The 14,958-nt window shown below is 41.4% G+C and overlaps 1 protein-coding gene across 1 annotated transcript; it reads left to right on the plus strand.

The window, feature by feature from the left end:
* Positions 1 to 621: 621 nt before the first annotated feature.
* On the plus strand, positions 622 to 10,180 carry LOC121582722 (nucleoside diphosphate kinase A). The gene is made up of 5 exons (XM_041898816.1): positions 622 to 728; positions 3,681 to 3,810; positions 5,521 to 5,622; positions 5,942 to 6,054; positions 9,783 to 10,180. Exons 2-5 carry the CDS (start codon positions 3,685 to 3,687, stop codon positions 9,895 to 9,897), a joined length of 456 nt encoding a protein of 151 aa, XP_041754750.1. The 5' UTR covers positions 622 to 728; positions 3,681 to 3,684; the 3' UTR covers positions 9,898 to 10,180.
* Positions 10,181 to 14,958: the final 4,778 nt, after the last annotated feature.

The following is a 14,958-nucleotide window of genomic DNA, read 5'->3' on the forward strand; positions in this document are numbered from 1 at the left end:
CAGCCATTCTCAAAAATAAATTTTTAACAAAAAAATAAAAAAATACAATTTCCAGAGTATCCAACTGTATGGTTCTACAAAGAACCTTTGCGATTTAGAAATGTTCTTTATAGTACAATTCTCCATAAAGGTTCTATAAACAACCATAAAAAAGGGTTCTTTATATAGCCCCAAAAGGGTTGTAACCATAGTGGAACACTTTTTTTGGTGCTATGGATCCTTTTTTGGGGGGTTATTTATAGAACCTTAGGAAAGGGTTATTTAGAGCACCATACAGGTTCTATTTAGAACCTTATGAGCATGGCTCTTTATAGAACCTTAAAAAAAAAAAGTTCAGTAAGCATCAAAAAGGGTTCTGCTATGGTTACAAGCCAAATAACCCTTATTTGGCACTATTTTATAGAACCATTTGTTTTTAGCGTGTAGCATGCCACAGGTGTCACACCTTTACAACTTTTAAAGACTGCGAACGTAAAAGTATGCTAATTGTTTCAATAATGTTCATATAATCTCAATACTCTCCATACCCATTAGGTTGTAACGACACAGATAAAGAGGGAGGGAGTAAAACACGGATAAACAAACATATTTCGTATGCCAGTCCCCGCCTACATGTATAAAACCAAGTAGCGCTCCTGCAGTCTGCATTGGATTACTGAAAGCACAGCGTTAGCGGAAGTAACCCGCCTAGCTCACTGTCAATCGCTAAGGAAGGCTCAGTCATCAAGGTATAGTAAAACTATTTCATTGTCTATATGCTTCAATTTGCGGCCAATTTAACTTTAAAACAAATGCCATATCTTCAACTGGTATATTTGAGACCTAAATTGTTTCTATTCGGGGAATATAGTCGTTTAATATCGCGGCAAATATCTCGTAGGCTATTTGTAGACAACCTTTACCCTCTCGTATGGCGATAAGTCATATAGCTTGAATGCATTTGGTGAATGATTTACCGCATAGTTTTACCTGGAGACGCACAGGTGTGCCACTCGGGATATTATCATGCAGAATCTATGATTACGTATTTCGTCCGTTGGTGTTTTATGACATTCTATGACATTTTATTAGTTCAATGTTGATAGACAATGTGTTGGAACGAATCGTCCACTTGTGCAGGGTGCATTGATGCTTTGATTTATTAGGATCCCATGGGATCTGACAGATAAAGAAAAGCAGATTACAGTCAAAAGACTCTTGCGCTCATTTGAATGAGTTGCAATTTCAGTTTGTAGGATTTTGTAAACATGTTACATCGTGTTGTTATACAAGTGTTTAACATTAATTGACCACTAATATAGATTACATTCGTTCATATTGAGGTCATAAAGTGAGTGCGCGGAAAGTAGCCTACAGTGGTTGTCCTCTTGCTCTTCCTGGTTCGTGGCACCTAATTAGCCTATTTGGCACCGGGTTGGGCGTTGGCCATGGTGGGACGAGGTGCGGGACAACATGTTCTGGCGCTCCAGTCCACTCAGTTGTATAGGCTTGAACTGTAAAGGCGAGGGAGTGAATTTGACAGTAATTTACAGGCAGCTCAGGGGCAAGTAAGTTACTGTATTTCATATTGCCTTACATCTACTGTAATCTAAATATAGTACCAAAGCAAATGCTGTGTAACGACACACAGTACAATACCTAAGAAATAACTGTATTTATTGTAAAACACTTATTGCTAATCTTAATTAATGGATAAATGAATGAAATTCATTGAGATGAGGGGTTTGTATTTCACAGTATTTTACTGTAATTACATGGGATTGGTGCAAGCAGATTGGCTGCTAGGTAACATGTTTACACATTAACGCATATCAATGACTATTTTGTGTTTTATATCACTTGCTCTTGTAGAGGCCTTAACCAAGGCTTCCAAACGGGTAACAACTACAGGGCAAAACAGACCAAAAGCACATGGCAAAATGCTCAACCAGTAAGATTTAAGACTTGCTGACACTCCAATTTGATGGGGCACTATAACCACATAGGGGGTCAATTGGTAGATGACTCTCACTAACGGCTGGCCCAAATGTAGCCTCTTACAAGGCACACTTCAAAATATGTTAATGAGTCAGAAACAACAATACAACGCACCCACTAGTGGTCAAAAGGTTTTTGGCTCTCCAAAAAATACGGTACAGTACTGTATTCTGTAGGGTGGAATTACAGTACCATTAGAAATTCAGCAATTCTTTCCCCACTCACAACATTTTCCCACAATTCACCATAATTTACAGTATGATGCAGTAAAATGTTTCACAGTATTTTGATGCTGCTAATACCCCAAATTACTGTATAAATTACAGTTAACATTTTTTTATTGTCACATACACCGGATAGGTGAAGTGAAATGTGTTGTTTTACAGGGTCAGCCATAGTAGTACGGCGCCACTGGAGCAAATTAGGATTAAGTGCCTTGCTCAAGGGCACATCGGCAGATTTTTCCTGTTACAGTGTGGCTACTTCTTGGCGTAGGTAGCTATTTAAACGTAAAGAGGATTATGTGCATACTGTGCGACGACACAGTTCTGGTCATGTGATTTTGATGCGGGTGATTAAGTAGATTACCTTCTGTCAGCGAGTCAAAGACCTTACAGAGCATGACAGTTGTCAGACTTCAAATGCAAAGTTAGAGGGGTTACCTTGCAATGGGGATCCGGTGTGCGCAGTGTCTGTGTCTCCGTTCATGAGATTGTCCCGTGAATGGGTCGAGGGCCTCGGTACCGCGACTCCAAACCCAATGTGCCAAATGCGCCTAACAACCGTAAGTAACATTGTCTGCACTGATATTCAGTGTAATTTAACATTTTTTGTCATTTAGCAGACACTCTTATCCAGAGCGACTTACAGTTAGTGAGTGCATACATTTTTCATACTGGCCCCCCGTGGGAAAAACCCCCACAACCCTGGCGTTGCAAGCGCCATGCTCTACCAACTGAGCTACACGGGGCCCTTTAATTTACTTTCTCTCTGTTCTCTATCCTCTGTCCCCCCTCTCTCCTTCTTAACCCCCTCCCTCTCAATTCAATTTCAATTTAAGGGCTTTATTGGCATGGGAAATGTATGTTAACATTGCCAAAGCAAGTGAAGGAGATAGGAAACAATAAATATTAACAGTAAACATTACACTCAGAAGTTCCAAAAGAATAAAGACATTTCAAATGTCATATTATGTATATATACAGTGTTGTAACAATGTGCAAATAGTTAAAGTACAAATGGGAAAATAAATAAACATAAATATGGGTTGTTTGTTCTTCACTGGTTGCCCTTATTTTGTGGCAACAGGTCACAAATCTTGCTGCTGTGATGGCACACTCTGGTTTCTCACCCAGTAGATAAGGGAGTTTATCAAAATTGGGATTGTTTTCGAATTCTTTGTGGATCTCTGTAATCTGAGGGAAATATGTGTCTCTCTCTCTCTGTCTCATCACACTCTCCTCTGTCACTGTGTACCTCTCTCTCTCATCACACTCTCCTTTGTCACTGTGTACCTCTCTCTCTCTCCTCATCACTGTGTACCTCTCTCTGTCACTGTGTACCTCTCTCTCTATTCTCTCTCCTCATCACTGTGTACCTCTCTCTCTCTCCCTCCTTCTCTCTCTCTCCCTCCTTCTCTCTCTCTGTCACTGTATATCTCTCTCTCTCTCTCTCTCTACTATCCTTTTCTTCCATCCTTATAGCGCTATGTCGAACGAGGAGCGGACTTTCATTGCCATCAAGCCAGATGGAGTTCAGAGAAGGCTTGTCGGAGAGATCATCAAGAGATTTGAGCTAAAGGGCTTCAAAATGGTGGGGATGAAATTCATCCAGGTACGTTATTCTACTGACTGGAATGTCTTTTTATTTTTATGTAAGCTGTGTAGTCTTATGCACTTCAGAACATTATTAGACAAAATGGTATAGCCAATAAGTACGACTGAATGGCAGGCCTGTCCATTATGTAAACAGGCTATCTGACAGATATACTTAAAAAAAAACATGCATCTTAAACCATGACAAAAGTCAACTAAGCAAGAACTTGTGCCAATACACATTGATTGGACATACAATATAGTACAGTAGGCTACAGTATAGTACAGTAGGGTATAGTAGAGTACAGTAGTAGAATATATTACATTAGGGTACATTAGTACAGCAGAGTAACTATACAAAATATATTCACGTCACCAAATAATTGATTAAAATACACTGTTTGCAATGAAGGTATACAGTAGCCTCAACAGCACTCTGTAGGGTAGCGCCATGGTGTAGCCGGAGGACACCTAGCTTCAGTTCTCCTCTTGGTACATTGACTTCAATAAAAATAAAAAAAAACCTAGGAGGCTCTTGATTCTCACCCCCTTCCATAGACTTACACAGTAATTATGACAACTTCCGGAGGATGTCCTCCAACCTATCAGAGAGAGCGAGAGAGCGAGAGAGCGAGAGAGAGAGCGAGAGAGAGAGAGAGAGAGAGCGAGAGAGAGAGAGAGCGAGAGAGAGAGAGCGAGAGAGAGCGAGAGAGAAGCGAGAGAGAGCGAGAGAGAGAGCGAGAGAGAGAGAGAGAGAGAGAGAGAGAGAGAGAGAGAGAGAGAGAGAGAGAGAGAGAGAGAGAGAGAGAGAGAGAGAGAGAGAGAGAGAGAGAGAGAGAAATATGCAAAAGTACAGAAAATTAGAAAGGGGGCAAATACTTTTTCATAGTACTGTAGAAGCTCTGGTGACGTCCTGTGAATGTACAAAACATTAAGAACTCTTTCCATGGCATAGACTGACCAGGTGAATCCAGGTGAAAGCTATGATCCCTTATTGATGTCACTTGTTAAATTCACTTCAATCTGTGTAGATGAAGGGGAGGAGACAGGTTAAAGAAGGATTTTTAAGCCTTGAGACAATTGAGACATGGATTGTGTATGTGTGTCATTCAGAGGGTGAATGGGCAAGACAAAATATTTCAGTGCGTTTGAACAGGGTATGGTGGTAGGTGTCAAGAACTGCAACGATGCTGGGTTTTTCACGCTTAACAGTTTTCCGTATGTATCAAGAATGTTCCACTACCCAAAGGACATCCAGCAAACTTGACACAACTGTGGGAAGCATTGGCGTCAACGTGGGCCAGCATCCCTGTGGAACGCTTTCAACACCTTGTAGAGTCCATGCCCCGATGAATTGAGGCTGTTCTGAGGGCGCAACTCAATATTAGGAAGATGTTCCTAATGTTTTGTAAACTCAATGTACACTTGAGCTCTCCAGATACAGGCTATAGCTTTACCAAACCCTTGTTGTATGGAGGGGGGAAAAAAGTATAGAATGCACTCATTACTGTACGTCGCTCTGGATAAGAGCGTCTGCGAAATGAAAAAAGAAAACATTTGTAACAATGTTGCCGAGACATGATTGTTACAGGATCCTTTACTCCGATCGATTCTATGACTGATGTTCGACATAGCCCACTGTATTTTGCCGTGATATGCCTCGTGTGTGTCCCTGTGATGATGATGGGTTATTGATGGTTGTGACTGTTGTGTTGTCTGACTAACCCAGGCCCCAGAGTCTCTGCTGAGGGAGCACTATGCCGACCTGCAGGACAGACCCTTCTTCCCAGGCCTCGTCAGCTACATGACCTCAGGCCCAGTGGTGGCTATGGTAAGACAAACGCCCCTTGTTGTGTTCATTGACGTGATGTGATGGTCTAGTTTCTCCTACAAGAAGACGGAGAAGCCAACACCATTGTAATGCTGTGGTTCCTAATACCACCTGTAACAGTGAACTGCACCATACATTTCACCATAAACGCATTCACTACCTGTACCAATGTCGGATCATAACTTTGAGCCTCCAGGCTTCAACGTATTAAGATTAGTACTCGTATTTTGAAATGTATTTGACCTCTGTGCATAGAAATGGAAGATTGGGGAAAAAATACTGTGTTAATAAAGTGTTATCCCTCTGTGTGTGGTGGCAGGTGTGGGAAGGGTCCAACGTGGTGAAGACGGGCAGAGTGATGCTGGGAGAGACTAACCCTGCCGACTCCAAACCCGGCACCATCCGAGGAGACTACTGCATCCAAGTGGGCAGGTGAGAATCAATCGCAGGCCTGTACATGACATAACACAATGATCCTATAAGCTAAAGGTTCTATGAAGCCTCAACCTTATGATGGATAATAGGATTATCATCAGGCCAGGACGATACCAGTATCGCGATACTCGTTAGTATCGTGGCAAGGAAACAAAACTCGAATCGGATTTAGTTCTTTAGGAAAACAGCCATAATGTTGGAAACAAACATCATTATGTTGTCATCCAGAGTCACATTTATTTTCCAAGATATAGCACACCATGTTTTAATACAGCAGGTTTTTAAAGGACCAAAGGGTTTTGTCTGCTTTGGGGTTATAATAACTTATTGATGTGGACATTTAAAAACCTCTACAGAAAGGAAGGCTGAACATCAATTTTTATATATATATACACACTACCGGTCAAAAGTCTTAGAACACCTACTCATTCAAGGGTTTTTCTTTATTTTTACTATGTTCTACATTGTAGAATTATACTGAAGACTCAAAAATATGAAATAACACATATGGAATCTTTTGAAAACCCAAAAAGTGTTAAACAAATATATTTTATATTTGAGATTCTTCAAATAGCCACCCTTTGCTTGATGACAGCTTTGCACACTCTTGGCATTCTCTCAACCAGCTTCACCTGGAATGCTTTTCCAACAGTCTTGAAGGAGTTCCCACTTATGCTGAGCACTTGTTGGCTGCTTTTCCTTCACTCTGCGGTCCGACTCATCCCAAACCATCTCAATTTGGTTGAGGTCGGGGGATTGTGGAGGCCACACTCCATCACACTCCTTCTTGGTCAAATAGGCCTTACACAGCCTGGAGGTGTGTTGGGTCATTGTCCTGTTGAAAAACAAATGATAGTCCCATTAAGCACAAACCAGAAGGGATGGCGTATCGCTGCAGAATGCTGTGGGAGCCATGCTGTTTAAGTGTGCCTTGAATTCTAAATAAAACACAGACAGTGTCCCCAGCAAAGCACCCCCACACCATAACACCACCTCCTCCATGATTTACAGTGGGAAATACACATACAGAGATAATCCGTTCACCCATACCGCGTCTCACAAAGACAAGGCGGTTGGAACCAAAAATCTCAAATTTGGACTCCAGACCAAAGGACACATTTCCGCCGGTCTAATGTCCATTGCTCGTTTTTCTTGGCCCATGCAGGTCTCTTCTTCTTATTGGTGTCCTTTAGTAGTGGTTTCTTTGCAGCAATTCGACCATGAAGGCCTGATTCACGCAGTCTCTTCTGAACAGTTGATGTTGAGATATGTCTGTTACTTGAACTCTTTGAATCATTTATTTGGCCTGCAATTTCTGAGGCTGGTAACTCTAATGAACTTATCCTCTACAGCAGAGGTAACTCTGGGTCTTCCATTCCTGTGGCGGTCCTCATGAGAGCTAGTTTCATCATGGCGCTTGATGGTTTTTGCGACTGCACTTGAAGAAACGTTCAAAGTTCTTCACATTTTCCGTTTTGACTGACCTTCATGTCTCAAAGTAAATAATAATAATATGCCATTTAGCAGACACTTTTATCCAAAGCGACTTACAGTCATGTGCGCATACATTTTTACGTATGGTGATGATGGACTGTTGTTTTTCTTTGCTTATTTGAGCTGTCCTTGCCATAATATGGACTTGGTCTTTTACCAAATAGGGCTATCTTCTGTATACCCCCCTACCTTGTCACAACACAACTGATTGGCTCAAGAAGGAAATACATTCTACAAATTAACTTTTAAGAAGGCACACCTGTTAATTTAAATGCATTCCAGGTGACTACCTCATGAAGCTGGTTGAGAGAATGCCAAGAGTATGCAAAGCTGTCATCAAGGCAAAGGGTGGCTATTTGAAGAATCTCAAATATAAAATATATTTTGATTTGTTTAACACTTTTTGGGTTACTACATGATTCCATATGTGTTATTTCATAGTTTTGATGTCTTCACTATTATTCTACAATATAGAAAATAGAAAAACCCTTGAATGAGTAGGTGTTCTAAAACTTTTGACCGATAGTGTGTGTGTGTATGTGTATATACAGTGAGGGGGAAAAAAGTATTCGATCCCCTGCTGATTTTGTACGTTTGCCCACTGACAAAGAGAAGATCAGTCTGTAATTTTAATGGTAGGTTTATTTGAACAGTGAGAGAAAGAATAACAACAACAAAATCCAGAAAAACGCATGTCAAAAATCTTATAAATTCATTTGCATTTTAATGAGGGAAATAAGTATTTGACCCCCCTCTCAATCAGAAAGATTTCTGGCTCCCAGGTGTCTTTTATACAGGTAACGAGCTGAGATTAGGAGTGCTCCTAATCTCCGCTTGTTACCTGTATAAAAGACACCTGTCCACAGAAGCAATCAATAAATCAGATGCCAAACTCTCCACCATGGCCAAGACCAAAGAGCTCTCCAAGGATGTCAGGGACAAGATTGTAGACCTACACACGGCTGGAATGGGCTACAAGAACATCGCCAAGCAGCTTGGTGAGAAGGTGACAACAGTTGGTGCGATTATTCGCAAATGGAAGAAACACAAAAGACTGTCAATCTCCCTCGGCCTGAGATGCAAGATCTCACCTCGTGGAGTTGCAATGATCATGAGAACGGTGAGGAATCAGCCCAGAACTACACGGGAGGATCTTGTCAATGATCTCAAGGCAGCTGGGACCATAGTTGCCAAGAAAACAATTGGTAACACACTACGCCGTGAAGGACTGAAATCCTGCAGCGCCCGCAAGGTCCCCCTGCTCAAGAAAGCACATATACAGGGCCGTCTGAAGTTTGCCAATGAACATATGAATGATTCAGAGGAGAACTGGGTGAAAGTGTTGTGGTCAGATGAGACCAAAATGGAGCTCTTTGGCATCAACTCAACTCGCTGTGTTTGGAGGAGGAGGAATGCTGCCTATGACCCCAAGAACACCATCCCCACTGTCAAACATGGAGGTGGAAACATTATGCTTTGGGGGTGTTTTTCTGCTAAGGGGACAGGACAACTTCACCGCATCAAAGGAACGATGGACGGGGCCATGTACCGTCAAATCTTGGGTGAGAACCTCCTTCCCTCAGCCAGGGCATTAAAAATGGGTCGTGGATGGGTATTCCAGCACGACAATGACCCAAAACACACGGCCAAGGTAACAAAGGAGTGGTCAAGAAGAAGCACATTAAGGTCCTGGAGTGGCCTAGTGAGTCTCCAGACCTTAATCCCATAGAAAATCTGTGGAGGGAGCTGAAAGTTCGAGTTGCAAAACGTCAGCCTCGAAACCTTAATGACTTGGAGAAGATCTGCAAAGAGGAGTAGGACAAAATCCCTCCTGAGATGTGTGCAAACCTGGTGGCCAACTACAAGAAACGTCTGACCTCTGTGATTGCCAACAAGGGTTTTGCCACCAAGTACTAAGTCATGTTTTGCAGAGGGGTCAAATACTTATTTCCCTCATTAAAATGTAAATCAATTTATAACATTTTTGACATGCGTTTTTCTGGATTTTTGTTGTTGTTATTCTGTCTCTCACTGTTCAAATAAACCTACCATTAAAATTATAGACTGATCATGTCTTTGTCAGTGGGCAAACGTACAAAATCAGCAGGGGATCAAATACTTTTTTTCCCTCACTATATATACTTTCAGACTATCTATAGGCCCTAAAGATGAATGTGTCTGTTTCCGTATGCTATTAAATGCTAAGAATCGTTCTTTCCTTATTGTTTCAGGAACATCATCCATGGCAGTGACTCAGTAGAGAGCGCCAACACAGAGATCAAGCTGTGGTTCCAACCTGAGGAGTTGTGTAGCTATACAAGCTGTTCTAGCATCTGGCTCTACTGAGGATCTGAAGGCTTCCAGTTGCCCCTAGGCACCATCCACCAACCCTTAACCATTAGCATTAGGAGGGGGGGGGGTGTAAAACTGACCTTAGATCAGTGACGACTTCATCCTACTCTTCCTGGCGACTAAGGACCACACCACTCCCTGTTCACCTTCTGTACCCGTCTGTGATTGGTCCATTCCTGGTTCCATTCATTCCTCTGGGCGTAGAGTTGTCATGGTGAAATAGTTTTTTATTGTCTGGTTTGTTCAACTTTCCAATAAAAAAAAACTCACAACCCCATATTTTTCCTTGTTGCTGATCATAACACACATTTTTCTATTATTTTTTTAATTGTACGTTACATCATAAAAAATAAAAAACAACTTTTCTTTGAACATCTGCCCCATGCAGTGTTCTTGACCTGACATGGTCTACAGTAGGTTAACAGGGTTTAATGGTGCATCAACGTCTTGTGGGCCTCAGTCCTGTGGCCAGATTTACATTTGAAACATTAGCAGGCAGGCCTGGTCACTGCCAACATTAAGAGGGATTAGCCGGTTCCATAATCTCAGATTGGGATTAACTGTGGATCTGCTCAGGTGAGCTAACGGTCAACCTAATGGTGGGAGGAGCGGGTGGGACCTGGGATGACACTAAGGTTTTAAGCATCTCACACACACACACACAGAGTATGCTTATTATAGTACTGGTGTCACTGTGAAGATTTGACCTGAGATGCCTATCACGTGTGTGTGTGTGTGTTGGAAGCACTGGAGCCCAGCAGGGTCTTAAAATCATCTGGCGGATCTCCGTAGTCAGTCTGATTGCAGGGGTCTCTAGAGACGCACTGGGTCCACTGCAGGCTGCAGTGACCTCGGAGCTCCAATCCTCAGGTCTGGCGTTCTTCTCCAGGATGGTCCCCACAAGTCCAAACACCATCTTGTCGATCTTATCAGCAGGGATCTCTTGGGGCCGGGGCCATCTTCTCGTCGATGGCCTTCTCGGCGTTCTGCCGAACCGAATCAAACAAGTTAATGCAAGTGTCCATTTCTGATGGATTAATAATGACATGGGGCGACGCCGCGGTTTAAAAGGTTTTGGAGTGTGTGTAATACAATTACCTAATTCTACTTCATACGACTTTTAGACCACATTATCTTTTCCTGGCGTCTTTAATTTCCTGTGGTGTTTAAACCAGAGGAGGCTGGTGGGAGGAGCTATAGGAGAATGGGCTAATTGTAATGGCTGGAATGGAATAAATGGAACGGAGTCAACCGTGGTTTCCATATGTATGATACCGTTCCATTTATTCCATTACAATGAGCCTGTCCTCCTATATATCCTCCCACCAGCCTCCTCTGGTTTAAAGAGCATAGAGGTGAAGATATATAGAAATACAAAGAGAAAAAAGAGGCAATGACAAATATTTTAATAAGCGTCAAAAATTTGTTCTTACAAAAATCATTAACAGATACCTTTTCACAGCCATGCGGAAACAGTTTGCAATACTTGTAAACAAAGAAACAAAAATAATACACCCAATATGTCCCCAAACATTTGGTTGATTTACAAATTCAAGGTATTGTCTATCAAACCTCGATCACAGCACAAAATGACCAGAAGAAAGATCAGAAAACTCATGTATCTAGATAGATGTACAAACCACATTGCAACCAAATATGTACCACAAGGGCCAGTGTTTATAATTTAAATATTATAATCGTTTTTTTTGTTTGTTTTTTTACAAATCATTTAGTTATTTGTATCCAAAATAAAACACCAAAACATAACTTAAGCCCCTCCGTTAATAATTACAGTTCATGATAATTATTTCCCCAACAAAATAACTAATCACTTTATCAAATATATACGTAGCACCAATGATATATAACGGTCGAATATAGAGGGGTTGTCACATACAAAGAGACCCGTGTTAGTATTCAAAGAAGAAACACACCTCATTCTAGATGCTCTCCCCAGCCCGTACCTCCACTAGACCCTGTTAAGATCAGAAAGGTCTGGATAGGTGTAAGCAATATGGCTCAAATGCCACTAAGCCTATCAAAAGGGCAAAATGGAGCTAGTACCATTTTTCTCATACATATCCAATCCTTTCGGATCTATAGGACACGTAGGGTTAGGGGTCGATTTAGAGTGGGTGGTAGCACGACCAAAGATCATAACAGCAAAACAAGCTCAGTGTAGGTCCACAGAAAGACCTTACTATTCTGCATGCACTCTAACTTGATTGATCCGGTCCCAAATCAGCCCCTCGCTCCTCCTCCTCAGCTCCACACACTTCCTGAATGGCCCCTGGTCAACCTACTGTAGGCCATGTCAGGTCAAGAGCCTATAATAGCATCCTGTTCTTTCAGATCTCTAAGGGGGGGGATTCAGAAGTGTCTACAAGCAGAGGCGAGGTGTTGATTTTGGATTGGGCATCTCGGTGACATTGGGAGAAAGAGTCATAGCATCACTGAAGAATCTCTCTCCAAAATGTTTGATTGTGCATTAGGAATCATTTGGAAGGTAGCAGCAAAGTTAAGTCTATGAACAGTCATGTCTTTTTGTTTTTCTAAGATATGTCATTTGGTCAGTGAATTGGTTAAGATTTCCACAACCCTTTAATACTTTCTTAATTCTCATCTAGTTAGTCATAGTCTGTGCCAGATCTGATTTCTTTAAAGTTAATCACAAACAAAAACCAAATCCTGAACACCAAACCCTTTTCACATCAGAGGATAGAGAGAAACTACATTTTATTACTCTGCTGGACATTGTATATAACCTTAATTAATATTAACAATTCAATCTAATCAACAGAGAGACGAAATGGTAGAAACTATTAATCATACATCCTTTGGAAAAGGAACTACACATGGAAACAATGATTGAGGGTAATACCTATCTACACAAAGCATGGCGTCAAACTGAATGCTGATCAAGGGTTCTTAATGCATTGTAATTGTTAGAACATTAGAACATGAAGGGTTTATAAAATACCTCACCAATCAACAGAACAGTAATTATTGAACACAAGAAACAGGGGAGAAATCCACATTCAGACATGGACAAGAAGAAACATTAGTTAATGAGCAGGTTATTCCATGAACTTTACGCAACGTAATTCTGTTTGATTTTGACTATAATGCACTTTGCTTGATCCTTGCAGCCAAGAAAAAGTCTTAGAGAAAAATGCAAACATTTCCTGAGAAGTTAATTGTCAACCTTACTGGTATAGAAAGAGAGATTCTAGGTACAGTGGGGTAAAAAAAGAATTGTCAGCCACCAATTGTGCAAGTTCTCCCACTTAAAAAGATGAGAGAGGCCTGTAATTTTCATCATAGGTACACGTCAACTATGACAGACAAATTGAGAATTTTTTCCCCAGAAAATCACATTGTAGGATTTGTAATGAATTGATTTGCAAATTATGGTGGAAAATAAGTATTTGGTCACCTACAAACAAGCAAGATTTCTGGCTCTCACAGACCTGTAACTTCTTCTTTAAGAGGCTCCTCTGTCCTCCACTCGTTACCTGTATTAATGGCACCTGTTTGAACTTGTTATCAGTATAAAAGACACCTGTCCACAACCTCAAACAGTCACACTCCAAACTCCACTATGGCCAAGACCAAAGAGCTGTCAAAGGACACCAGAAACAAAATTGTAGACCTGCACCAGGCTGGGAAGACTGAATCTGCAATAGGTAAGCATCTTGGTTTGAAGAAATCAACTGTGGGAGCAATTATTAGGAAATGGAAGACATACAAAACCACTGATAATCTCCCTCGATCTGGGGCTCCACGGAAGATCTCACCCCGTGGGGTCAAAATGATCACAAGAACAGTGAGCAAAAATCCCAGAACCACACGGGGGGACCTAGTGAATGACCTGCAGAGAGCTGGGACCAAAGTAACAAAGCCTACCATCAGTAACACACTACGCCGCCAGGGACTCAAATCCTGCAGTGCCAGACGTGTCCCCCTGCTTAAGCCAGTACATGTCCAGGCCCGTCTGAAGTTTGCTAGAGTGCATTTGGATGATCCAGAAGAGGATTGGGAGAATGTCATATGGTCAGATGAAACCAAAATATAACTTTTTGGTAAAAACTCAACTCGTCGTGTTTGGAGGACAAAGAATGCTGAGTTGCATCCAAAGAACACCATACCTACTGTGAAGCATGGGGGTGGAAACATCATGCTTTGGGGCTGTTTTTCTGCAAAGGGACCAGGACGACTGATCTGTGTAAAGGAAAGAATGAATGGGGCCATGTATCGTGAGATTTTGAGTGAACCTCCTTCCATCAGCAAGGGCATTGAAGATGAAACGTGGCTGGGTCTTTCAGCATGACAATGATCCCAAACACACCGCCCGGGCAACGAAGGAGTGGCTTCGTAAGAAGCATTTCAAGGTCCTGGAGTGGCCTAGCCAGTCTTCAGATCTCAACCCCATAGAAAATCTTTGGAGGGAGTTGAAAGTCCGTGTTGCCCAGCGACAGCCCCAAAACATCACTGCTCTAGAGGAGATCTGCATGGAGGAATGGGCCAAAATACCAGCAACAGTGTGTGAAAACCTTGTGAAGACTTACAGAAAACGTTTGACCTGTGTCATTGCCAACAAAGGGTATATAACAAAGTATTGAGAAACTTTTGTTATTGACCAAATACTTATTTTCCACCATAATTTGCAAATAAAATCATAAAAAATCCTACAATGTGATTTTCTGGAGAAAAAAAATATCATTTTGTCTGTCATAGTTGACGTGTACCTATGATGAAAATTACAGGCCTCTCATCTTTTTAAGTGGGAGAACTTGCACAATTGGTGGCTGACTAAATAATTTTTTCCCCACTGTAATTCCACATCCACTGCAACGATAACTGAGCTAGATCAACTTTTCTGTACTATTCTATTTCTATATAGTGGGTTCAAATAACATTATTCTGATTATAGACCATAGTTCACATAGTTGCCATAGTTATGCAATAGAATTTAGGTAAATTGATGCAAGTATAATATATTGTATGTACCTTAATATAACTTTAGGGGGTTATAGTTCAGCAATCTGACATAGC

This window comes from Coregonus clupeaformis, chromosome 1 (genome assembly GCF_020615455.1).
Source record: "Coregonus clupeaformis isolate EN_2021a chromosome 1, ASM2061545v1, whole genome shotgun sequence".
Taxonomy (NCBI): domain Eukaryota; kingdom Metazoa; phylum Chordata; class Actinopteri; order Salmoniformes; family Salmonidae; genus Coregonus; species Coregonus clupeaformis.

Bases quoted from the DNA above. Each gene is read 5' to 3' on its own strand.
- LOC121582722 (XM_041898816.1), top strand. From the start codon at position 3,685: ATGTCGAACGAGGAGCGGACTTTCATTGCCATCAAGCCAGATGGAGTT. The intron at 3,811-5,520 runs GTACGTTATTCT...TGACTAACCCAG, and splicing joins TGGGGATGAAATTCATCCAG to GCCCCAGAGTCTCTGCTGAG. The intron at 5,623-5,941 runs GTAAGACAAACG...GTGTGGTGGCAG, and splicing joins CAGGCCCAGTGGTGGCTATG to GTGTGGGAAGGGTCCAACGT.